General features: G+C 43.8%; 2 protein-coding genes across 3 annotated transcripts in view; both read right to left on the bottom strand.

Moving 5' to 3' along the window:
• Positions 1–4,805: 4,805 nt before the first annotated feature.
• LOC129698022 (uncharacterized) lies at positions 4,806–6,425 on the bottom strand. Its single transcript, XM_055636842.1, has 3 exons — positions 5,793–6,425; positions 5,242–5,524; positions 4,806–5,123 (listed from the first exon to the last, which is right to left on the bottom strand). Exons 1-3 carry the CDS (start codon positions 6,014–6,016, stop codon positions 5,013–5,015), a joined length of 618 nt encoding a protein of 205 aa, XP_055492817.1. The 5' UTR covers positions 6,017–6,425; the 3' UTR covers positions 4,806–5,012.
• Positions 6,426–8,362: 1,937 nt separating this feature from the next.
• trmt9b (tRNA methyltransferase 9B) overlaps positions 8,363–27,210 on the bottom strand; it is a 43,926-nt gene continuing 25,078 nt past the window's right edge. For both annotated transcript variants that reach the window (XM_055636840.1, XM_055636841.1), the window contains 3 exons: positions 24,535–24,735; positions 23,226–23,399; positions 8,363–9,652 (listed from right to left, as the gene is read on the bottom strand). In XM_055636840.1, the coding sequence (XP_055492815.1) occupies positions 8,589–9,652; positions 23,226–23,399; positions 24,535–24,688 (1,392 nt within the window). In that variant the 5' untranslated portion in view covers positions 24,689–24,735 and the 3' untranslated portion in view covers positions 8,363–8,588. The remainder of the gene's footprint in view (positions 9,653–23,225; positions 23,400–24,534; positions 24,736–27,210) is intronic.

The raw sequence follows: 27,210 nt of genomic DNA, 5'->3' as shown, positions 1-27,210 counted from the left end.
CAAGCTGCAATTTGCAGTAAGTAGTGCCTTTCAACTTAAAGCCAAAGCACGCAAGCCACCATTTGCAGTAAGTAGTGCCTTTCAACTTCAAGCCACATATTGCAGTAAGTAGTGCCTTTCAACTTACAGCCAATGCACCCACGCCCCCATTTGCAGTAAGTAATGCATTTTAAATTCAAGCCATTGCACCAAAGCCAACATCTGCAGTAAGTAGTGCCTTTCAACTTCAAGCCACACCCAAGCCACTATTTGCAGTAAGTAGTGCCTTTCAACTTCAAGCCACACCCACGCCACCATTTGCAGTAAGTAGTGCCTTTCAACTTCAAGCCAAAGCAACCAAGCCACCATTTGCAGTAAGTAGTGCCTTTCAACTTCAAGCCAATGCTCCCAAGCCACCATTTGCAGTAAGTAGTGGCTTTCAACTTAAAACCAAAGCTCCCAAGCCACCACTTGCAGTAAGTAGTGCCTTTCAACTTCATGCCACAATTTGTGGTGCCTTTCAACTTAATGCCAAAGCACCCAAGCTACAATTTGCAGTAAGTAGTGCCTTTCAACTTCATGCCACCATTTGCAGTTCTTTCAACTTAATGCCAAATCACCCAAGCCACCACGCAGTTAGTAGTGCCTTTCAACTTCAGGCCACCATTTTCAGTAAGTGATGCCTTTCAACTTCAAGCCAATGCACCCACGCCACCATTTGCAGTAAGTAGTGCCTTTCAACTTCATGCCACCATTTGCGCTGCCTTTCAACTTAATGCCAAAGCACCCAAGCTACAATTTGCAGTAAGTAGTGCCTTTCAACTTCATGCCACCATTTGCAGTGCTTTCAACTTAATGCCAAAGCACCCAAGCCACCACTTGCAGTAAGTAGCGCCTTTCAACTTCAAGCCAATGCACCCATGCCCCCTTTTGCAGTACGTAATTCATTTTAACTTCAAGCCATTGCACCAAAGCCATCTGCAGTAAGTAGTGCCTTTCAACTTCAAGCCATACCCGAGCCAGCATTTGCAGTAAGTAGTGCCTTTCAACTTCAAGCTGAAGCAACCAAGCCACTATTTGCAGTAAGTAGTGCCTTTCAACTTCAAGCCAAAGCAACCAAGCCATCATTTGCAGTAAGTAGTGGCTTTCAACTTAAAACCAAAGCTCACAAGCCACCACTTGCAGTAAGTAATACCTTTCAACTTCATGCCACCATTTGCGGTGCCTTTCAACTTAATGCCAAAGCACCCAAGCTACAATTTGCAGTAAGTAGTGCCTTTCAACTTCATGCCAACATTTGCAGTGTTTTCAACTTAATGCCAAAGCACCCAAACCACCACTTGCAGTAAGTAGTGCCTTTCAACTTCATGCCACCATTTGCAGTGCCTACCAAGCTACAATTTGCAGAAAGTAGTGCCTTTCAACTTAAAGCCAAAGCACCCAAGCCACCATTTGCAGTAAGTAGTGCCTTTCAACTTCAAGCCACAAATTGCAGTAAGTAGTGCCTTTCAACTTCAAGCTTAAGCACCCACACCCCCATTTGCAGTAAGTAATGCCTTTCAGCTTCAAGCCATTGGATCAAAGCCACCATTTGTAGTAAGTACTGCCTTTCAACTTCATGTCAAAGCACGCAAGCCACCATTTGCAGTAATAGTGCCTTTCAACTTCATGCCACCATTTGCAGTAAGTAGTGCCTTTCAACTTCAAGCCAAAGCAACCAAGCCACTATTTGCAGTTAGTGCCTTTCAACTTCAAGCCAAAGCAACCAAGCCAGCATTTGCAGTAAGTAGTGCCTTTCAACTTCAAGCCAAAGCTCCCAAGCCACCATTTGCAGTAATAGTGCCTTTCAACTTCAAGCCAAAGCAACCCAAGCCACCATTTGCAGTAATAGTGCTTTTCAACTTCAAGCCAAAGCACCCAAGCCACCATTTGCGGTAAGTAGTGCCTTTCAACGTCAAGCCAAAGCAACCAAGCCACCATTTGCAGTACGTCAAGCCTTTCAACTTCAAGCCACAATTTGCAGTAAGTAGTGCCTTTCAACTTCAAGCCACACCCAAACCATCATTTGCAGGAAGTAGTGCTGTTTAACTTCAAGTCAAAGCTCGCAAGCCACCATTTGCAGTAAGTAGTGCCTTTCAACTTCATGCCACCATTTGCAGTAAGTGGTGTCTTTCAACTTCAAGCCACACCCAAGCCACCATTTGCAGTAAGTAGTGCCTTTCAACTTCAAGCCAAAGCAACCAAGCCACTATTTGCAGTAAGTAGTGCCTTTCAACTTCAAGCCAAAGCAACCAAGCCAGCATTTGCAGTAAGTAGTGCCTTTCAACTTCAAGCCAAAGCAACCAAGCTACCATTTGCAGTAATAGTGCCTTTCAACTTCAAGCCAAAGCAACCAAGCCACCGTTTGCAGTAATAGTGCCTTTCAACTTCAAGCCAAAGCTCCCATGCCACCATTTGCAGTAAGTAGTGCCTTTCTACTTCATGTTACCATTTGCAGTAAGTAGTGCCTTTCAACTTCATGTTACCATTTGCAGTAAGTAGTGCCTTGCAATTTCAAAACACACCCAAGCCAAGGGGAGGGGGGGGGGGTGCTTTTTGGGGCGCTAGTATGAACCATTTTAGAACAAATAGACATATTTTTTGCAAGCTTTAGAACCAATAGACATTTTTTTGCAAGCTTTAGAGCCAATAGACATTTTTCTTTTGCAAGTTTTAGAACCAATAGAGACATTTTTTGCAAGCTTTAGAACCAATAGAGACACTTTTTGCAAGCTTTAGAACCAATAGACATTTTTTGCAAGCTTTAGAACCAATAGACATTTTTTGCAAGCTTTAGAACCAATAGACATTTTTTTGTAAGCTTTAGAACCAATAGACACTTTTTGCAAGCTTTAGAACCAATAGACATTTTTTGCAAGCTTTAGAACCAATAGACATTTTTTTTGCAAGCTTTAGAACCAATAGACATATTTTTTGCAAGCTTTAGAACCAATAGACATTCTTTTGCAATCTTTAGAACCAATAGACACTTTTTTGCTAGATTTAGAACCAATAGACACATTCTGCAAGCATTTTAGAACCACTAAGAGCACTTACATTTGAGTAGACATGTGTTCAGTGTTATTCACAGCTCAGAGAAACGTGACCCTCTGCCTTCCTCCATCTTGAAGAGACTGTGTGGCACACCACTTCCTGGTTTTATAGTCCCTCCCCCTTGCCGCCAGCGGGGGCAGCAGAGAGAATGGTGAATTTTGTAAAAACATTAATATCTGTCATTTTTAATCGACGGGAAAAATCCTTGGCACACATACAGCGGAGGGGGGCTCTGAGCAAGGTGGCCAAAAATGACGGCCGTAGGTGGCGGCATTCTTTCGGAAATCACAGCACAGGTGGCCAAAACCGGTCAACAACAGACTTTTAATAATATAGATAAGGTTATATTATTTATATGGTTATTCCTGTTAGGGTCTTTCTCATTTCAGTTATTTTGCCTGGTATCTGCTCATCACAGATAACAGTACATTTCTCTCTTATTTTTGCAAGTCATTTGTCCATGTCTCGTTCAATCTTTATTGATATATTTAATTCATGTGTTATTCTTTTTAATAAAAAAGCAAATGATCACTTTCACAAATGGGAGGACAAAGGTTACCACACTCTTCTATGAATGAGAAAATAGTTGACATTGCCTATTGCTGAGAGATGCCGTGATTTTAGGCCAAAAGCAAATAGTTGTTGAGTTGACTCATGAAAGAGATACGAAACAAGACCAAGAGAGACACTTGAGGGATGTTGGGTCCAGAGGTAATGATAGAGTCTGGATTTACAGAAACACTGAAGGAGGCTTTGGAGGCTGTATCGGAGAAAGTTCATTTGATTAAAACACAATATGCTGGAGGAACTGGGGAGGGAAAGGACAAGTGATATTTTGTGTCAGTACCCTTCTTCAGATTTCAAAGTTCCTCCAGCTGTTTGAGTTTTGCTCAAGATTCCAGCATCTGAGGCCTTGGGCACGTGGAATTACAGTTTTTGCCCGTTGCTTGAACACGTTTTGCAAAACTTCGCTCATTGTGTCAAAACTCTACACACAAGCAAATAAGACACAACATTGGGAAATAAACCATTCACATCCATGTCAAATTGAAACTCTGCTATCGAAACCTAAACTCTGCTATGAAAACCTAACAATCCTTTGTCAAAACGTCACTCTGATGCCAAAATTATACACACTTGCATCATATGAATACACTTTCAGATCAGCAGCAACACACTAGTCTACTTTATATAAAACACTGCAGTCTTTAATTTTCACTGTTTTTATTCAGTTCCACAGAAGGCACGTTTTCACAACAACCAAAAAATCAAATACTCAATATAGTACATTGCAGTACTGTACTTCACAGTACTGTAAATTCAGTCAAAGCAAAAATAAAACAAAAATAAAACCAAAAATACACTATACTGTAAACACAGAAAAACACGGCAATCGTTTGTAGGTGGGCTTATGGATCCTGCCGTCTGAGGTCTGGCCACAGGATCTCATCCACATCGCAAGCAATGTCTTCTCCCGCTAGGCATCGGGGAAAATATCCCCTTGTGTGCCGAATCCATCCATGGATTGACCTCACCTCAATGTCTCCGCAGGCCTGTTCCATTGCCTGCAGAAGAGGCATGCGGGCATGTGGTTGGCGGTCATATACACGCCATCTCCAAGCCGAAAATAATTCTTCTATAGGGTTTAGAAATGGCGAGTAAGGGGGAAAGTATACCACTTCAAATTGATTATGGTTGGTGAACCAGGTCCGGACCAGAGCAGCCCGATGGAAACTGACATTATCCCCGATAACAACAAACCTGGGCTGCTCTGGTCTGTCCTGTACAGCTATATTATGAAGAGCATCTAGAAATGTGATGATATGTTGTGTATTGTATGGACCTAGTTTTGCATGATGGTACAGAAGCCCTCGAAGGCTTATGGCGGCACACAATGAGATATTTCCCCCGCGCTGCCCCGGGCCGTGCACAATTGCCCTTTAGTCAATTATATTACGACCCCGTCGTCTTGTTTTGCTAAGGTTGAATCCAGCCTCATCAATGTAAATAAAGTCATGAGGCTGTGCAGCTCCATCCATGGCCAAGATTCTCTGTAACAAAAAATACATATTGTGGATGGCTATGTGGTACTGATACAATGGTACATATTCAGCTGTTACTGGATTACACCAATACTGTATTGTAAATGTAAAGGACTGTAACACTTACTTGTACATATTCACGTCGAAGTCCTTTGACCCTGACACTGTTCCTCTCAAATGGGACCCTGTGCAGTTGCTTCATGGTCATTTTGTGCTTTACCAAGATGCGTCTTATAGTGGTAATGCTTACTCGGTTTATGTTGTTGAACACTTGCCTATCTGCAAGTATTTGTTGCCGTAGCTGCTGGAGACGGATTGCATTGTTTGCTCTGACTAGGTCCACAATGGCAAGTTCCTGCTGTTGGGTGAACAGGCGTTGGCGTCCACCACCAGAAGGTCTTCTAGTCATTCTATAGCAAAATGCAACCACAAATTGTTATTGGTTTGCTTCTTTTTTACAGTACTGTATATACTGTACTTTACTGTATATACCATAAACTGTATATCTCAATATACGTAATCACGGTATGTTTCACTAAACTACCACTTTCGTTCCAAAAGGAGCATTGGCCACCCTGCAATACAATACATGTGATACGGTAATGTGATATGGTACAGTACTGTAAATACTCTAGATACCATTTGAGTAGAGTAGAAAGTAGAGAGTTGAAGACATACCTGTTTTCCAGTCGGAATGTCCTTATTATGTATGGAACTGTGCAAGTGCTTAGATTAGGGTGGACTCTCTGCCCAGCTTCCCTCACAGTCAGGCCATGGTTTATGACATGGTCCACCAAAGTTGCTCTTATGTCATCGGAAATAACGGTCCGTGCATGGCCTCTTCGACCGCGTCCTCCTCTTCCTCTTCCTCTACCTCTGCCTCTTGCTCTCCATGCATCCATGCTTGCAAAGTTCTCAAAATGGCTTAACTGAGGCCTTTTTGTAGCTGGCTGATTGGTGTTCAGTGTTGTAAGTAAGTATTTTCAAGTGTGTATCTTAGTGTTTTCAATTACCCGATGTGTTTTGTATTTTGAATAGCTGTGTCTTCCCAATGGTACCCTGAGATTTCATTTTTGAACGAAGTGTCTTATGTATGAAATAGTGTGTAGTGTGCAGGAGCAAGTGTGTTGCAGAAAGGAGCAAGTGTGTTGCAGAAAGGAGTAAGTGTGTTGCAGAATTGCAACTAAAGTGCAAAGCAGCGCTTTTGTTTAAGGTATGGTTACATGTGTTTAAGGTATAGTAACAAAAACTTCAAGTTGTGTTACTTTGGTCTAAGCATGGGTCTATAGTGTTCAAGCAATGGGCAAAAACTGTAATTTTCTGGCATCAAACCACCTGCTCAATGAAACTCCCAATTTTGTGACAGGAAATCACTGATGTTGCAAGCAAATAACAGAATTCACAACAGGTTCTGTGGATCTAGGTACTGCAGATGTTGTTTACAAAAAAGGATACTGGAGTAACTCAGCAGGTCAGGCAGCATCTCTGGAGAACATGGATAAGTGACGTTTCTGATCTGAACTAAAGAAAATAGAGAAACATCACCTATCCGTATTCTCCAGGGAGGCTGCCTGTTCTGTTGAGGTACTCCAGCATTTTGTATCTTTCACTGCAACTTCTCTTGGATTCATTATTTCCATTGAGTTAATTAGTTGTTTAGTTGCCTGTGACGGACTGCTCGGACGTGCTTTGCTCTTTTAATACAGAAATTAATGAGTCAGAACCCACTGTCGGTGCCAGACCTGCCTTCAATTGCCAGCGCCCTACTTTGGAAGTGGAGATGCACACAGCTTTCCCAAATCTGTCATCGACAATTGGCTGCCTTGCTAAATGGCAAAGCCCTGATAATGGTACACCCACAACATTGCTCAAGTAAATATTTGACAGCTATCTAAGGCACAGCCTAGGCTCCAATGACTGGTAATACTGTCCATGCTGTGAAATTCTACTGAGTATCACTAACATATTCAGAAATTAACAAAATACTTAAAAAATCCTTATAATTGGGGCAGCCCAGTGCACAGCGAGTAGAGCTGCTACCTCACAGCACCAAAGACATGGGTTCAATCACGACGTCGGGTGCTATCCGGTGGGCGGCGCGACTCACGTCGCAGCGGCCTCTGCAGTCTGTCTGTTTTTTTGTTATTTTTTTGTCCCGTTTTAATGTAGTTTTTATTTTTTTGATGGGGTATGTGTGTGTGTGTGTGTGTGTGTGTGTGGGTGGGGGGGGAAACTTTTAAAATCTTTCCCCTGCACGGATCTCCGTTGTCATTGGGGCCTAGCACTGTGGAGCGGCCTCCAGCAGGATCGTCCTGGGGCTCCAGTCACGGAGCTGCGGAGATACTCACCATCGTGGAGCTGGCCAAGTCCGGAGCGGGTGGAGCGGTGGTGGCGCGCTGCTGCGACCCGACCCCGGGGATTCGGAGGCTCCAACCGCAGGTCTGGTAGACAGCAACACCGGGAGCCCGCGGGTCCCTGCTGGGAGACCGCTTTTCGGGGCTTCCGCAACGGTGACTTCTCCCGCCCGAGTAGCGGGGTCGAGGATGACCTGGAGCGGGGCCTGACATCATCGCCCGGCGTGGCTTCAACGGCTGCGGGACTTTGCTAGCGCCCGCCCGGGGCTCCAACAACAAGACCCGGAGCGTGGCCTTGCACCACCCGGCGCGGCGTTAATGGCCGCGGGACAATTGTTGTCGCCCGCCGGGGGCTCTCACTTGGGCTCTGACTTTGACTCTGACATCGGGGGGAGAGGGAAGTGCAGGGGAGAGATAAGTTTTTTTAGCCTTCCATCATAGCGAGGAGGAGATGCGCTGTGATGGTTGTCTGTGTAAATTGTGTTGTGTCTTGGGTCTTTTTTTTCTTGTATGTATGACTGCAGAAACAACATTTCACGAGCCTCTATGAGGTTCAAGTGACAAATAAATTGTATTATGTATTGTGTATTGTGTATCTGTATGGAATTTGCATGTTCTCCCTGTGATCGTGCAGGTTTCCTCCAGGTTCTCCAGTTTCCTCCCACAATCCAAAGATATGCGAGTTTGTAGGTTAATTGGTCTCTGTAAATTGTCCTTCCAGTGTAGGAAATGGATGTAAATGTGCGAACGGGTGGTCAATAGCTGGCATGGACTCAGTGAGCAAAAGGGCTTGTTTCCATGCTGTATCCAATTAATATAACATTTTATTTCAGCACAAAATACATTCATATTTTTTGTTAATTTTCAGCTGGTTAATAATCAAAGTACATGAAGTTTTTGAATTAAAATATTTTAATCAAGAGTGCAAAACGTTAGTCATTATAATAATATTTGACAGCACAAGTTCCTGGTCAAGTACTGCATTATCATCAAATATATTAAAGTAACACACAAATTAAATAAAACCAAATGAAAACAATATGCACAAACACTTAAAAGACACAATGATGATTAATAAAATATTGTCCATTAACATTTAGGATGTAATTATTGTGTAATCTCAAGTTTGGCAAGCTCCTACCTTTTCTGCAATTACACACCAGTTAGAATGATCATAATACGTCTCAATCACCTTGAGGTCTTCTGTGTACTTTTCTATGAGCTCAATCAGCTCGCCTTGTTTAAAAACATGGTAGTATCTGAGATATGCACTATTGAAATTCATCTGATCTTTGGTGTCCTTTGACAGCTCCAAATGCCAGCTCTTGGTATCGGTGATCACGTTACCTTGATCATTGTTATATCTGTCTTTCTCACAGTCAGGGCAGATTGCAGATTCATTTTTGCAGTGGCAGTTATGGATGTTATTTTGGAACAGAGGCTGTGAAACAAGATCAGGTAAACAAACTTCCGCACAGCTACCAAACAGGCCGGGAGAATCTCGAAGTCCAAAAGATCCAGCACATGGGTATTCAAAGAATTGCATGCCAGATGCTGAACTGTTGTTGGATTGGGTAGTTGGGCTGGGTAGTTGCGACTCGGAGAGAACATTCAGAACATCTTCACAACTTGGTCCATAAGAGAACCCATTTGAAACAACCCTGGTCAGCTGGTCACTGTTGCTTTGTTTGAAAGATTTTATCGCACCATTTGTTTTAACTGCAGTAGAATAATCCTGACACAGCCACAGTTCTTTGGGTGTTTTTGTTCTATCATTGGTGCTAAACTTTAGCACAGGATTGAGTGATTGTGAAAACAACCATAAGTTGAAACATTTTTCAATCAGTAATTTAGCCTCCTTTCCCAACATGGAGGCTTCGTTTGACTTTAAGTGTTTTTCACAGCTATTAAGTTCATGCTTACAAATAAAAGATTTGCTTTGATTAATAACTTTATTATTGTACTGGAATGATTTATCATCTTGATTCATTATTCTGCTCTCAGAACATTGTGTAGGTGGAGATGTTGGGTTCCATGGAATTAAAATATCTTGTTTTTCAAACTTTCGTCGTTTTTGCTCCATTGCCCATACGTAAATCATAATTTTCCCTCTTACTTTCAAAATCCTTGCCATTTCCTTTATTGCTTGAATACGACGTTCTTTCGTGGAAAAATGGTGTATCACTAAAGCAAAAAAAAGAGGTAAATACTTTCTTAGACACCAGTGTTGTCAATAAGCTGAAAAGAGCAGAGAAGATTTGGTGGGGTTTTGCCAGGACACGAGGGCCCGTGCTATAGGGAAAGACTGGGCAAGCTAGGACTTTAATGAATTAGGAATTGATAGCTGGCCAACTGGATAACCTGACCGCAAGCAAACCAACTACAATAACAGAGATGCAAAACAAAAACATCTGAAGGGTCCCAACCCAAAACGTCATTTGTCCATTCCCTCCACAGATGCTACCTGACCCGCTGAGTTCCTCCAGCACTGTGTTTTGCACAAGATTCCAACATCTGGAATCAGTGTGCCTCCAAAACAAAACATGTTTCCATCAAAATTGAACAATTCCCTAATCTTGTCATACTTTTATGAATTTTGCTCTTCACTGCTTTTTTCCCCTTTTTTTTCAAAGGTCTTGGCTTGTTCTCTTCTTCCAATCTACTCCCTGAGCCCACACGTGTTATTGGACATGGTTTTACTCATCAATGTTTTGGTTATGAACACATGCTCAGCTTTCCATAACTTTACTTCCATAGTTCACACCTCAATCCCAAGTACCAAATTCCTCTTAATTAGCTGCCATAGAGAGAGTCATACAACAGAAACAGGCCATTTGACCCATCTTGCTCATGTCTACCAAGATGTCGCATCAAAGCTAGTCCCAGTTGCTTGCGTTTGGCCCATATTCCTCAACATTTCTCACCCATGGACCTGTTTATGAGTCTTATGGTGTTCTGGTACCTGCCTCAACTAGTTACAGCGGCAGCTTGTTCCATACACCCATCACCCTCTGAGTGAAAAAAATTGCTAACAGGTTACTATTAAATCTCTCCTCCGGGTGGCGCCAGCAATGGTTGCCTCGCCAACAGTCTGTCTCGTCTCATCTCTTCCTTCTTTTTTATTTTTTTAGTATGTGTTAAATGTATGTTTTCATGTTCTTTAGGTAGTCTTATGTAAGGTGTGGGGTTGGGGGAAACTTTTTTAATCGCTGACCTCGACGGAGATCTGATTTTTTTTCAAATCGTATCTCCGTCCACACTGTGGCTTAACATGTAGTTGGCGGCTTCTGCTGGAGACCGACTTCAGGAGAGCCAACCGCAGGAGCCTGCGGAACTTACCATCGTGGAGCTTGCGATCCCTTTGCCAAGGATCGACCTCGGGAGCTCCAACTGTGGGAGCCTGCGGACTTTAACATCATGGGTTACACAAAAAAGCTGGAGAAACTCAGCGGGTGCAGCAGCATCTCTGGAGCGAAGGAAATAGGCAACGTTTCGGGCCGAAACCCTTCTTCAGACTGATCGGGGGCGGGGGTGGGCGGGGAGAAGAAAGGAAAAAGGAGGAGGAGCCCGAAGGCTGGGAGGAGACAGCAGGGGGACTGAGGAAGGGGAGGAGACTTTAACATCATGCTGCTCGCGGTCCCTGGTTAGTGTGTCTTGTTGCTTTTTTTTAGTATGGCTGTATGGTAATTCGAGTTTCACTGTACCTTAATTGGTACAAGTGACTTTAAACCCTCTCATCTTAAACCCAAGTCCTCTGGTTCTTGTTTTCCCTACCCTACGTAAAAGATTCTGTGCATACACCCTCCTGATTTTATGCCTTGCCAATTTCCCCACATACTTTGGACTTCACCATAGTGGCAGCCCAAGTTACACTGCTCCGGGCCAGTGTACCGTCAGTCCAGGGCTGTCGGTCAACCCGGCGGGACAGAGTTGAGCTAGAGTCAGCGCTTCTTCTCCACGCTGGCTGTAAGCCTGGGCCGCCACACTGCTCCGGGGCGGTGTCCCGTCATTCCAGGGTCATCCCGGACATCTCTGGCCGCCCCCGGACAGGGATGGGACACCCGGGAGGGGACGGGGAAGGTTCAGTAGCAATTCAACAGCGCTTGCTATGCCGGAGACCCGGGTTCGGTCCTGACTACGGATGCAGCAGCACAGCTGCCAAGAATGTTTTATCGCGTGACCTTTGACAAATTCCATGATTTCTTGCGTTTTTCTGAATACCGCTCGCTTATTGTGTGCTTTTAAGTAAAACATTTATTTGTTTGGATTTAGAGATCAGTCATTATATTAGGAGTGCACCTAACGCATACAAAAAATTTGTATATAAAATGCAGCTTAAATGATACTAGACCAAGTGGGACCCGTTGGAACGTGTGTGGGGGGGGGGGGGGGGGGGGGGGGGGGGTGCAGGGGGTGGGGGGTTTGGGGGGTCGATGAGAGTTCTCTCCCCCAACCCCCCCCGATTGGCCATCCCCACTCCCTGCCTTGTGTCCAAACACCAGGATCGTGGGACCAAAATGCAACTAGAACAATGAGCAGCCCCTTCAGATATTGGTAGAGGGGCAGCAACCTCGTTACCGTTGGCAACGTCCCATTGTGATGTCATTGTGGCAGTTGGCAGCCGACAGCCGGCTTGAGAGCCCATTGTTACCGTTGGCAACGTCCCATTGTGATGTTATTGTGGCAATCGGCAGCCAGCTTGAGAAGCCATTGTGATTGGGAGAGGGAGAGGGAGGGAGAGGGAGAGAAGCACACACAACTTAGTTATATAGAGATGCATACCAATTTTTTTTTAAAAAAGGGTTGCCTATCAGTATTCTTCAGCTGTGTTTAACACCAGGGAGGTGCAAACATGAAATATTCATGAGTAGAGAGTTGTCTGGCCCATGTCCGTGGGCCCTTACTGGCTCTCACCGCTGCTGCATGTTGTGCAGAGACAACTAGGATGCCTGAGACAATGTAACCGCTTCACTCTTCATTAATTATTGGAAATTATTTCACGTTTGGCTGTTAAACAGAGACTAACATTAGCCAATGGCGGTTAAGAAAATGTTCCAGACCAAACTATGAAACATTCCTGAGCAAAACATCACCCCTACCCTTCTACCCTTCAGGGTGTATACACAATATACACCCATGACTGCACAACAATACACAGCACAAACCGGATCATCAAGTTTGCAGATGACACGACTGTGGTGGGGCTGATAAATAACAACGACGAGTCTGCCTACAGAGATAAAGTCCAAAAACTGACTGGTTATTGACTTCAGGAGGAACCTGCTCCTCTCTACATCAAAGGAGACATGGTGGAGAGAGTCACTGACTTTAAGTTCCTGGGAATATACATCTCCCAGGACCTCAAATGGACAATAAACTCCGTCACTCTCGTGAAGAAGTCACAGCAGCGGCTGTATTTCCCGAGGTCTCTGCGGAGAGCAAACGTTTCACAGCAGCTCCTGGTGTGGTTTGCTAGCTGCACTGTGGCTGAGAGATGGGCGCTGCAGAGAGTTATTAAAACTGCACAGAGCATCACAAATGCTCAACTGCCCTCCCTGGATGACATGTTTGTGGCCCGATGCTTGCGCCGGACCACAAACATCAAGCAGGACACATCCCACCCTGCCAACCACCTTTTCACTCTGCTACCCTCTGGGAGGCGATACAGGTCTCTGAAGGCTAAAAAATAGACAAAAACATAATTTCTACCCATGTGCGATAAATGAACTCAACTCTAACAGAGAACACTGGGGGAAGCACAATATAATTCGGGGTGCAAGATAATGCACAAAATTCTTTTAAAATATTTTTAATACCTATTTATTATTTTCTTTACTGATCTTGTGTATATGTGAATCAATGGCTGTTGTGTTTTGTTCTTTTTAAATCTTTTATCCTGTGTCTTCTATGTACACACCGAAGGAGATGCAATGGAATTTTGTTGTACAGTTGTTGTGCAATGACAATAAACGTATTATTATTATTGTTATCTTCGTGCCCCACCCCTCCCTGGTGCACTTCTATTTCCCCCACTATCTTCCACTCTCCCAGTCAACCAACTTCTTTCCCCTTCTCTGTATACTCATGCTCCATCCCAGAGTCCCACATTTCTCATTTATGCCCCCTCTCTTTCAGTTCTTCCGAGCCCTACGACCCATATCCCTCCCTCTGGCTTTACATTTCACTCCTCTTCTTTTCTCCTTATCAAACACCCTTTTGGCTCCTTGTAACCTCTAGCCTTTGTCAGTTACTCCACCCATCTGCCAATTAAACCTCCCTCACCTGTATTCACCGATCACATGCCAGCCTTTGCCCTATCCCCAGCTTTCTCACTCTTCTCCGTCAGCCTGAAAAATGCTCCACACCCGAAATGTCATCTGTCCATTCCCTCCACAGTAGCTGCCTGCACCTGCTGAGTTCCTCCAGTACTGTGTGTTTTGCTCAAGATTCCAACATCTGCAGTTCCTTGTCTCTCCTTCCTAAATATTATTTTCACTTTACCTCGGTACATATGACAATAAATTAAACTTTGTATTACAATGGAATACTTCGTAACTTTGTCGGCGCCCTTTATCTGGCGACTCTTTGCAGTTCTAAAGCCAAAGAATCTCTGTCACATGTGATAATAAAGTAACGTATCAAGTAAACTAAGCAAAATTAAACCAATATTTGGATTGTTTTCACTGGAACACCGGAAGTTGAGGGGAGACTTAACAGAAGTATATAAAATTACGAGGCACAGATAAAGTAGACAGAACATTTTTCCCAGGGTAGAAATGTCAAAGACTAGATGCCATAGCTCTAAGTTTAACATGTCAACATTTACAGGTGGTATGTGGGGCAATTTTATTGGGACAGGGAATAGTGGGTGTCTGGAACACACAACCAGGGTCAGTGTTGGAAGAAGATACAAATATAGTGCCCTCCATAATGTTTGGGACAAAGATCCATCATTCATTTATTTGGTGGTGTTGTACTTCCGGTGGCGCTGGTGCCAGCAGCCTCCACCTACAGCCTCCACCTACAGCCCGGTATCTTTTTGTTTTTTTGTTTATTTAGTTATGTAAAAGTGTGTTTTTTTGGTGTTTTTGTGTGGGGGAAGAGGGCACGGTGCGGGGGATACCGTCCTTCGGCCGCTTCTTGGTGAGGACGCGACTATTATTCGAGCTCCAGCAGCGGCGGGACAGCGCTGGAACATCGCGGGGCTGGTGATGCCTTACCGGGGGTCGCCGTCTGGAGCCCGGAGTGCTGGACCTGCTGCACCAACATCCTGGAGCTGCGGTTTGCGGAGCTCCCAACGCGGGCGGCGCTGATGGACAGCGCGGGGTCCTGTGACTCTGCCCGGTTTGGCCTGTGGACTCGGGAGCTGCAGACTCCGCCAGCGGGAGGCGGCTGATCAGGAGGTCCGGGCCGCTGAGGAGGAGGATGCTCACCGTCGGGGTTCGGCGTCGGCGTTCCACCAGCCCGGCGTGAGGGCCTGAACATCGGGCCACCCGGGGCGGCGACTGCGGGTGCTCGGAAGGCCCCGACCACGGATGAACACGGAGGGGAGGCTGGCTGGACTATGGTGCCTTCCTCACCTTGGTGCCATTTATGTTATGTTGTGTCGTGGACTTTCTGTGTTTGTGCTTTTTTTTAATTCAATTTCAATTTTATTTTTAATATGTTTTATTATTTATTTATTATTTATTTATTTTTTTGTGTGATTTTTTTTATGATACTGCCTGTAAGGGAAATTCATTTTGTTGTCTCAAATTGAGACAATGACAATAAATTTGAATACAATACAATACTATTTGCCTCTGTACTCCACAATTTGAGATTTGTAATAGAAAAAAAAAATCACATGTGGTTAAAGTGCACAATGTAAGATTTTATTAGTCCATTTTTTTACATTTGGTTATACCGTGTAGAAATTACAGTTGTGTTTATACATAGTCCCCCCCCCCATTTCAGGACACCATAATGTTTGAGATTTGTAATTGCTCAGGTGTGTTTAATTGCCTCCTTAATGCAGATATAAGAGAGCTCTCAGCACCTAGTCTTTCCCCCAGTTTTTCCATTACCCTTGGAAACTATTATCGCTGTTCATCAACATGAGGACCAAAGTTGTGCCAATGAAAGTCAAAGAAGCCATTATGAGACTGAGAAACAAGAATAAAACTTAGAGACATAAGCCAAATCTTAGGCTTACCAAAATCAACTGTTTGGAACATCACTTAGAAGAAAGGGAGCACTGATGAGCTTACTTATTGCAAAGGGAATGGCAGGCCAAGGAAGGCCTCCACAGAAGATGACAGAATAATTCTCTTGATAATAAAGAAAAATCCCCAAGCACCTGTCCAACAGATCAGAAACACTGTTCAGGAGTTAGTTGTTGATTTGCCAATGACCAATGTCCACAGAAGACTTCATGAACAGAAATACAGAGGCTACACTGCAAGATGCAAACCACTGGTTAGCTGCAAAAATAGGATGTCCAGGTTACAGTTTGCCAATAACAACCACAGTTCTGGAAAAAAGTCTTGTGGACAGATGAGACGAAGATTAGGTTATATCAGAGTGGTGGTCAGAGCAAAGTATGGAGGAGAGAAGGAACTGCGCAAGATCCAAAGCATACCATCTCATCTGTGAAACAGTGGTGGGGGGGGGGGGGGGTTATGGCCTGCGCATGTAAGCCTGCTGAAGGTACTGGCTCACTTATCATCATTGATGATACAAATGCTGATGGTAGTAGCATAATGAATTCTTAAGTGTATAGACACATCCTATCTGCTCAAGTTCAAAGAAATGCCTCAAAACTCATTGGCTGGCGGTTCTTTCTACAGCAAGACAATGATCCCGAACTGCTGAAGCAACAAAGGAGTTTTTCAAAGCTAAAGTCAATTCTTGAGTGACCAAGTCACCCGATCTGAACCCAATTGAGCATGCCTTTTATATGCTGAAGAGAAAACTGAAGGGGACAAGCCCCCAAAACAAGCATAAGCTAAAGGTGGCTGCAGCACCAGGCAGAGCATCACGACACCCAGCAACAGGTGATGTCCATGAATCACAGACTTCAAGCAGTCATTGCATGCAAAGGATATGCACAAAATATTACTACATGACTACTTTCATTTAAATTACATTGCTGTATCCCAAACATTATGGTGCCCTGAAATGGGGGGGGGGGACTATGTATAAACACTGCTGTAATTTCTATATGGTGAAACCAAAATGTATAAAAATTGGTTTTATTAAAATCTGATAATATGCACTTTACCCACATTGATTTTTAACTATTACAAATCTCAAATTGTGGAGTACAGAGGCAAATAAATAAATGATGGGTCTTCATCCCAAACATTATAGAGGGCATTGTAGCAAAGGTGAAGTCTTTTCGATAGTCACATGAATATTCAAGGGTGGAGGGACGTGGATCGTGTGCAAGCAGTAAAGATTAACATGGCATCGTGTTTGGTATAAACATTATGGGCCATAGGGCTTGTTCCTGTGATGTAATGTTCTATTTTATATGCTGTTATGTATTCTTATTGAATCTACCTTATGGGTCTGTCCCACTTGGCGATTTTTTAGGCAACTGCCGGCGACTGTCAGAGTCGTAGCAGGTCGCAGAAAAACTGGCTACAACCTACTTCGTCCTGGCGACAACCTACAACAGCACCTACGTCAGGAGAAGTCAAGCTACGCTCATTGGCGTCATACCCACTATCACCGTAAATTTATCAACATGTTGAAAATTTAGCGGCGACCAGAAAGACGCCATGACTTTTTGCACGACTGAGGAGACTACTCCCGGCGACCATCGGCGAACATGTGGCGACAAACCAACTGGCTGGCTTTCAACTACACAGAGCGGACCGCGAAGCGGAGGCAGCGGGGAAATCAAGAGGCGGTGGAATATGCTTCGATGCTAACCAGGGCTGGTGCAGCGACATCACGGTACTGTCTAACTTCTGTTCTCCTAATCTGGAATATTTTTTTGAATGTTTTGGATTGGATTGGATTCCTTTATTGTCATTCAGACCTTTCGGTCTGAACGAAATTTCGTTGCCTGCAGTCATACATATAATAATAAATCACAAAACACACAATAAACACAAATTAACATCTACCACAGTGAATACCTGGTACCTCCTCACTGTGATGGAGGCAAAAGTCGCAAAGTCTCTGTCTCTTCCCTCCTTGTTCTCCCTCTGCGTTGAGGCGATCCAGACTTCCGTTGTTGTGACCCGGCCGGATGATGGTGAGTAAGTTCCACGGCTCAACCGAGCTCTGCGAACGGGCCGGTTCAAATTCTGTGGCCCGGGATGGTAGAAGCTGCCGAAGATGCCGCCCTCCAGTCCAGCGGACGAAGCTGTAGTTGCGGGAGCTCCAGAAAAACAGGCACCAACCTGTGACCTGCGAACTCCCGACAATGTCGTCCACTGGGCCCGCGGCCGAGCCCCAAATTCAGGTCGCCGCCGCCGAAACACCGGAACGCCGCCTCAGCCCCAAAGCCAGGTCACCATCACCGGAACGCCGCCTCAGCTCTGAATTCGGCCAGCCTCGCGTTGGTAAGTCCTGGCTGACTCTGCTTCCGGAGCCTCGAGGTCGGTCGCAGTTGGAGGCTGCCAGCTCCGCCATTAGGCCTCAGCGCAGACGGAGGCAGAGAAGGGGGATACAACAAGAAAAGTCGCATTCCCCCGAAGGAAGAGACAAAAACATTTGTTTCACCACCCTCCCCCCCCCCACACACACATATACACAACCTAATAAACTAAAATTTAACTAAAACAAGACAAAGAAAACAACAAAAAAAGTAAAAACAGATGGACTGCAGGCGAGCCGCAGCTGTCAACAGCGCCACCTCTTCCGGAATGCTTTGCAACATACGAGGAATTTCATTGGCCAGGTCAGTCATACAATTAAAAGTACCAGATCACTTCAAAAACACGTTTTAACATCCACCACAGTGACTCCTACACATTCCTCACTGTGATGGAAGGCGAAATAAAGTTCAAGTCCTTCCATTAGTTTTTCCTTGGTCGTGGGCCTTGAGCCCCCTTTGACGGGACGATCTTGACTGCCGTAGCCGGCAGCGTTCAGGCCCTTCGTGTCAAGGTGATCTACTCCTGCATCGAGGGGATGTCAGTTCCCCCACGCCGGGCGAATCGAACCTCGTGTCGGGGCTGGTGAACCTTCCACGACGTTGGAGCATCCCGACTAGCCTCACCTGAGACTGCGAGCCCTTTATATTAGAGTCCACGGTGGTCGCAGTCCCAGGCAAGGGATCAGCTCCGATGTTAAGTCTGCGCCTCGCGGTGGGGCTCCCCACAGTTCAAGGCTTCCAGCTCCATCGATGGAAGGCCGCAGAGCCCGGAGAATGTGATCCGAAAATTGATCACATCTCCGGGAAGGTAAGTGCTTGAAAAAAAGTTTCCCCCGATCCCCTCCCTCCTGCCCCCTCCCCCCACATAAAATAAACTGAAGAACATTAAAGACAAAACTTTTAACAAACTAAAAAATAACAAAAAGAATGAAAAAACACACAGACTGCCGGCAGGGCAGCCATCTCCCTGGCGCTCCCTCAAAGCCAGCCAGAACCTCAGCCGAGAGCTTCCAAAATCCAGATATCACGTTACCTGCCCCACCAGAGGGGAGAGAACACTAAATCATTGTTATACTACAATCAGAACTCAACAATGCAGCTCTGGGACTCTCTGATCATTGTTGAGTTCACCTTATTCCAACCTACAGGCAGAAACTAAAATTTGCCAAGCCTGTGGTCACAACAATGAAAGAGTGAGGGCATTGAAAACCGCAAGGCTGCGTACTCTCCCCTCTCCTTTAAGTTCTCTACACCAACGACTGCACCTCCACAGACTCCTCTGTCAAGCTTCTCAAGTTTGCAGATGACACAACCCTGATTGGACTGATCCAGGATGGGGAGGATTCTGCCTACAGACAGGAAGTGACACAGCTGGAGTCCTGGTGCCATTGCAACAATCTGTAGCTCAATGCTCTTAAGATGATGGAATTGATCCATCAACAACACCACAGTCACATCTGTGGAGTCATTTAAGTTCCTTGGAACCATCATCTCCAGGGACTTTAAATGGGAGGCAATCGTCGACTCCACAGTCTAAAAGGCCCAACAGAGATGTATTTCCAGCGGCAGCTGAGAAAACACAATCTGCCACAGGCAATGATGGTTCAGTTTTATACTCCCATTATAGAGTCTGTCCTCATCATGGTCTGGTTTGGTTCAGCCACCAAGCATGACATCCGGAGGCTGCAACGCATCATTCGATCAGCCGAGAAGGTTGGCTTGTATGTATACATATTTGGCTAATAACATTTATTCAATTAAATTCAATTCATTGAGAAATAGAATGATGTCCAAAAATATGAATACATTAAAAACATGATCGTTAACTTTGAATTAAGTGGTCAGAAATATATATTAATTAGACTAAGTGGGACACGTTGGGTCCCATGTTCACAAGGGAGGGCTGGTCCCCCAACGCAATATTCCACTTCTCCACGAGGGGGAATATTTGGGGGGGGGGGCTTTCTGGAGAGCTAGTATGGGTGTTGTGGGCTAAAGGGACTGGTTTCCAGAGGGCTAGTATGGACATTGTGGGCTAAATAGATTCTTGGGGTGGCAGCTCAGTCACTGAAGCCTGATGTGCTGGCAGCTCACTCACGGCTGTTAGGCTGGCAGGTGACTCACAGCTATTCCTTGAAATTCCACTTTAAGCAGAGTGCAAGGCCACCAAATTCAAGTGCACTTTCATACCACTTCAAATTCAGGTGCAGTTTCCTACCACTTCAAGCAGGGTGCAAGGCCACTGAATTCAAGTGCAGTTTCCTACCACTTCAAGCAGAGTGCAAGGCCACCAAATTCAAGTGCAGTTTCCTACCACTTCAAGTAGGGTGCAAGGCCACCAAATTCAAGTGCAGTTTCCTACCACTTCAAGCAGGGTGCAAAGCCACCAAATTCAAGTGATGTTTCCGACCACTTCAAGCAGGGTGCAAGGCCACCATATTCAAGTGCAGTTTCTTACCACTTCAAGCAGGGTGCAAGGCCAACAAATTCAAGTGCAGTTTCCTACCACTTCAAGCAGGGTGCAAGGCCACCAAATTCAAGTGCAGTTTCCTACCACTTCAAGCAGGGTGCAAGGCCACCAAATTCAAGTGCAGTTTCCGACCACTTCAAGCAGGGTGCAAGGCCACCATATTCAAGTGCAGTTTCTTACCACTTCAAGCAGGGTGCAAGGCCAACAAATTCAAGTGCAGTTTCCTACCACTTCAAGCAGGGTGCAAGGCCAACAAATTCAAGTGCAGTTTCCTACCACTTCAAGCAGGATGCAGGGTCACCAAACTCAAGTGCAGTTTCCTACCACTTCATGCAGGGTGCACGTCCACCAAATTCAAGTGCAGTTTCATACCACTTCAAGCAGGGTGCAAGGCCACCAAATTCAAGTGCAGTTTCTTACCACTTCAAGCAGGGTGCAAGGCCAACAAATTCAAGTGCAGTTTCCTACCACTTCAAGCAGGATGCAGGGTCACCAAACTCAAGTGCAGTTTCCTACCACTTCATGCAGGGTGCACGTCCACCAAATTCAAGTGCAGTTTCATACCACTTCAAGCACAGTGCAAGTCCACCAAACTCAAGTGCAATTTCATACCACTTCAAGCACGGTCCAAGTCCACCAAACTCAAATGCAGTTTCACACCACTTCAAGCAGGGTACAAGGCCACCAAATTCAAGTGCAGTTTCCTACCACTTCAAGCTGGATGCAAGGCCACCAAACTCAAGTGCAGTCTCCTACCACTTTAAGTAGGGTGCAGGGCCACTAAATTCAAGTGCAGTTTCCCACCACTTCAAGCGGGGTGCAAGGCCACCAATCTCAAGTGCAGTTTCATACCATTTCAAGCAGGGTTCAAGGCCACCAATTCAAACGCAGTTTCATACCATTTCAAGCAGGGTGAAACCACCATGAAACCACCATAAACCCACACAAAACACCACATAAACATCACACTCACAGTTCAGTAGACATTCAGTGTGTTCAGTTGATTCACAGCTCAGACAGTCGTGACCTCTCCCTCCCCAATCTTGCAGAGACTGAGCAACACCCACATTTCCTGGTTTTATGATCCCTCCCCACTCCCACTGGAAGGGGCCTTCATATCGTGATTGACAGGAGAGAGATTCTCAACATTTTTTAAACACTAATACCACTTTTAATTTTCATTGATGGGAAGAATCCTCTGCACCTGATGAGCGGAGGGGGCTTAGTAAGATGGCCAAAAATCACAGCCGTAAGTGGTAGCGTTTTATCTAAATTCAATATACAGTGCAAACAGGAAGTTGTCAAGTTTAGACTTTTAATCTTTTGCCATTTTAAACCAACCACCTCCAACCATTTCCTGTGCTTTATTTCAAACCAACCACCACCAATCATTTGTTGTGCTTTATTTCAAACCAACCACCAGCAACTATTTGCTGTGCTTTATTTCAAATCAACCACCACCAACCATTTGCTGTGCTATATTTCAAACCAACCACCACCAACCATTTGCTGTGCTTTATTTCAAACCAAGCACCACCAACCATTTGCTGTGCTTTATTTCAAACCAACCACCACCAAACATTTGCTGTGCTTTTTCAAACCAACCACATTTTCATTTTCAAACCACATTAAGGGCACTCAAGGTCAGTAAAACCACACTCACAGTAGACATGTGTTCAGTGTTATTCACAGCTCAGACTGAGAGACGTGGCCCACTCGCTCCCCCATCTTGCTGAGACTGAGTGAGGCACTCAACACTTCCGGGAGTGGCCTTCAGGAGAGAGAATCTCAACATTTTTTAACCACTAGTAACTCTTTTATTTTTAATCAATGGGAAAAATCCTCATGTCCTGCGCAACGGAGGGGGACTCTAAATAAGATGGCCAAAAATCACAGTCGTAAGTGCAGCGTTTTTTCTAAAATCAATATACAGAACAGGAAGTGGTCAAGATCAGACTTTTAGTAATATAGATTTCAAAAATAGAACTGCTTCCTTTCTGATGTGATTGTAAGCTAATATTTTAATCAGAATACGTCAGGAGAAGTGCTTGGAGATAGTGACATCTGTCAAGTGAGGTCACCCTACAGCTCAGCAGATGGCTCACGAATTCTATTTAACCGGCTGTTGCCACGGTTTGCTGGAGAATCCTGAGCATCTCAAGCAAACCTTGAAAGAGTCCGACAGTAGACTTTACATCATCAACTTTTTTTTAAAGGCACCTAACATTCACTTCACACGATAGGCTAATAAACTGACCCATCTGTTTAGAATTTGAGTAATGTCTGTGCTGATTCAGGTTTATTATTGCCACGTGTACTGAGATACAGTGAAAAGTTTTGTTTTGCATGCTATCCGGTCAGATCAGATAATACTATGCATAAATACAATCAAATCAAACTCAGGTACAATACCCAGAGTGAAGAGGAAGATACAGAGTGCAGAATATAGTTCTCAGCATTGTAGCTGATCAGGTTCAGAGGGTGTAATAATGCGAACGGACTGTAATTATAAAACGGTCACCAGGAACTACGGATCTTGGCATCTTGAGCAAAACACAAAATGCTGGAGTAACTCAGCTTGTTGAACAGTATCTGACGCTGCCTGACCCGTTCAATTATTCCAACACTTTGTGTCCTGCTCAATCATAAAACGTATTTTGCTTATTGCTGAACAATAGAATAAATTAGTTCCTCACCTGCTATGGACAGAATGGCATCAAAACACTGACTGCGATATGGTAGGTGCAGACTGTCACATACCATGGTCTCATAGTTCTGCTCTCTTGCGGATTCTACCAAGGGCAGGCAATAATCGCAACCCACTTTGTAGGCTTGATTGTTGATACAAAGGTACTTCCCATTCCCACATCCTAAATTAAGAAAGAATTGTAATGAAATTAAATTTAAAATAGAATTTACCTTCTTAAAGTGTGGTAAGCAAACGGTGACTTAGCAGGTGAGGGTATTACAAACAGATACATCCCTCGTGTGATGGCCCCGGTATATTACCTCTAGAGACAAGGAACTGCAGGTGGTGAATTACAAAAAAAGATACAAAATGGAGTAACTCAGCAGATCAGGCTGCATCTCTGAAGGTGCAAGGATGTAAAGATGAGACTTTATAAGGCATTGATCGGGTCACATTTGGAATATTGTGAGCAGTTTTGGGCCTCATATCTGAGGAGAGATGCGCTGGTATTGGAGAAGGTCTAGAGGAGGTTGACAAGAATGATTCTGGGGTCGATAGAGTTAATGTATAAGAAGCATTTAATGGTTCTGTGCTTGTAATCACTGCAGTTTAGAAGGAAGAGAAGGGAATCTCATTGAAACCTACTGAATAATGAAAGGCCAAGATAGTGTGGATGTGGTCGGTGGGGGCGCTGCGAGTTGGCTGCCCTGCCAGCAGCGTGTTCGTCATTTCTCATTTCTACTTTTGGGGGGGGGGGTTTAGTGTGTCCAAATGTGTGTTTTAATGTCCCTTGGTGTGTCTTGTGTGGGGGGTGGTGAGGGGGGGGACCGCTTTTGGTCGCCTCCTCAACGGAGAGGCGACTTTTTCCATGTCGCCTCCCTCGTGGCCTAACACCATGTTAGGTAGATGGTAGGTGAAGGAATATTTGATAGGCACCTCTATTCCTTCCTCTGGCTTCACAAATCTCTTTTGTTCTTATTTCACACCTTTTGTCTTTATCTCTGGCTTGTCCAACCATGTGCCTTTCAAAACCCCCTTCACTTGTATCCACCCATCGCTAGGCTGTCCTGCCCCTCCTCTCTTCCAGCTTTCCCCCCTCCCCCCACACGAATCAGTCTGAAGGTTTCGCCCTGAAATGTCACCTATTTAAGTTCTCCAGAAATGCTGCTTGACCTGCTGAGTTACTCCAGCACTTTGTGAGTTCTTTTGTTCATTAACACTGCTCTCACGGCAAGCAGAGGTGCCAAACACAAGACAAGTATCAACTTGACAGGAGTTTCACTCTGAGCTCTTGTTATCTTGCTCTTGTCACTAACCAATATCGGCGATGAGACTGCCAGATTCTTGTTCCATAAGAAACTGACGTACTCTGGGCCAAGCTTTGTATCGAGTGTCATTGAAGTGAGGAGCAATCTTCTCATACACACTATGAACATAGTCCTTCTCCAGGCGACTTGCTTCCTTGTCCATCGTGTAACTATGTATTCGGTCATGTACCTCGCCAAGTCTTCAAGAAACTTAAGGAAAAGAATGCAAACATGAAAGTTATTTAAAAAGTCTTAGAATTGAGTTAACAATAGGGTTATTAATTTTACACTGCTACACGCGCAGAAAATTTCAGAACACGTTATTTGTTCATGCTGTCATTGATATCAACCAAATAAATATGTTCAAATCAAAGTATTTTTGTATTTTGTCTGCACGTTTCCTGCGAAGGTGTTCACACCCAAATACATGGTATATATATATATATATATACACACACACGTTTATTATTGTCACGTGTAAAGAGGTACAAAGAAAAGCTTTGTTTTGTTTGCGAAATAACCAGACCAATGAATTCATATACATAACTACAATCTCGTCAAAGTCATACCACAGGTAGACCAAAAGGGAAGGTAGAGGGCAGAATATAGTGGTTAGCATTGTATTGCATTAGTTCCAAAGCTGAAGTCCAATGTCTATAATGGAATAGAGATGCATTGGACGGTGCCATAACTTATGGAAGGGCCGTTCAGAAGCCTGATAACAGATGGAAAGTTGTTCCAGTCTGGTGGTGCATGCTTTCAATCTTCTGTACCTTGGTTGATTTATGGCGTAATCAATTGGTGCACATTAGTTTGTTTTATAAGGGGTCTTTAATGACATAGTTAAACAACTATGTTGTTTGTCTCTTCTCTGTATTCCCGTGTAAATTTATCTAATTACCCTGAAATTCAAACAGATGACAAACTACAGGGCTCTAATGTGAGCATGTCTAAAACAAGCTTAGGTGAAATATGATCTGGGAGAAGGGTGCAAGCCCATTCTTTTCAGTAGTATTCCCCAGGTTAGGATTGTGCTGAGGTGAATGCTGTCCAGTCCATCACACAGACCACACTTCCCACCATTGACTCCATCTACACTTCACACTGACTTAGAGAAGCAGCCAACAAAATCAAAGGCGTCCGACCCCGGTCATTGAATGATATCTTTTATTTCGAACGATTAAAAAAAAAAGAAGAAAAGATGAAAATGAATAAATAAAAGGAAAATTATATATATACATAAATACATACACACATATACATACACGTATACATAACATATATGTACATACATAAATTAAAAAATCAAAAGCCAATTTCAACATAATACACATTAGACTCGTTCGAAAAGGGATAGGAAGAAGCCTATGCTTGTCAAGTCCTACCCCCATTCTTCACCATTAACAAATGCAAAATTCAATAAAATAAACTAAACAGACAATTCAAATAAAACTACTCCAATCAAGCTATTAAGAAAAAAAGAACAAAAAAAGAAAAGAACAAAAAGCACCATTAACATCTGTGAGATTTACATTCTCCTTCCTCATTACTGTACTTTTCAGATATATCTTTTGTACATTTTTTTAAATTGCATTATATTCATACTTTGTTTAATCGTTTTGTCAAGACCATTCCACAAAACCACCCCACAAATGGAAATAGACATACTTTTTTAATTGGTTGAGCATAATGCTGTTTCAAGTTTAGTTTCCCTCTAAAGTTATAACCCCCCTCTCTGTCTTTGAACAGTTTTTGTATGTTTACAGGTAGCAGTTTATTTTTTGCTTTATAAATTATTTGTGCAGTCTTAAATTCTACCAGATCCTTAAACTTTAAGGTGTGTAATTTTAAATACAGTATATTGGTGTGTTCATGATATCCTACATTGTTTACTATACGAATAGCTCTTTTTTGTAGTGTGCTCAGTGATTGTAAGGTGGTTTTGTAGGTGTTGCCCCATCCTTCCACACAGTAATCTAAATACGGTAACACAAGTGAGCTGTACAGAATATACAGTGCTCTCTCATTCAAAACATGCCTTGCTTTCCCCATCAATACTCCATGCTACTTTTGCTCTCACATGTTTTATACGGAGTTTCCAGCAGATTTTGTGATCAAGAATCACACCCAGAAATTTTTTTTCATACACTCTTTCTATTTCAACATTATTTATCATTACTTTTACTTGTATATTTATTTTGCATTTTCCAAACAGCATTAGTTTGGTTTTGTTTAAATGTAATGATAATTTATTCAAATCAAACCATGTTTTTAGTTTACTCATTTCTGCTGTGACCACCTCCGAAAGCTGCTGCAAATTGTCCCCATCACATAAAATATTAGTGTAATCTGCAAATAACACAAATTTCAAGAGGTTTGACACCCTACATATATCATTAATATACAAAATAAATAATTTGGGGCTCAAAACCAACCCCTGTGGGACTCCACAAATTATTTCTAAGCATGTTGATTTGTAGTCCCCAATTTGCACAAACTGATGTATTTTACTTATGTAGCTTCTCATCCACTCTAGTACAACCCCTCTGATTCCATACTTTTCCAGTCTTTTGATTAGCAAATGATGATTCATTCGTCTCGCCGTTCTTGTCAGGCAGAAGGTACAGAAGCTTGAAAGTGTGCACCACCAGACTGGAGCAACTTTCCTTGTAATCAAACATTTTT

The sequence above is a fragment of the Leucoraja erinacea genome, chromosome 6 (assembly GCF_028641065.1).
Source record: "Leucoraja erinacea ecotype New England chromosome 6, Leri_hhj_1, whole genome shotgun sequence".
NCBI lineage: Eukaryota > Metazoa > Chordata > Chondrichthyes > Rajiformes > Rajidae > Leucoraja > Leucoraja erinaceus.
Note: the sequence above shows the minus strand (reverse complement) of the source record. Positions and strands in the feature narration are given on the sequence as shown.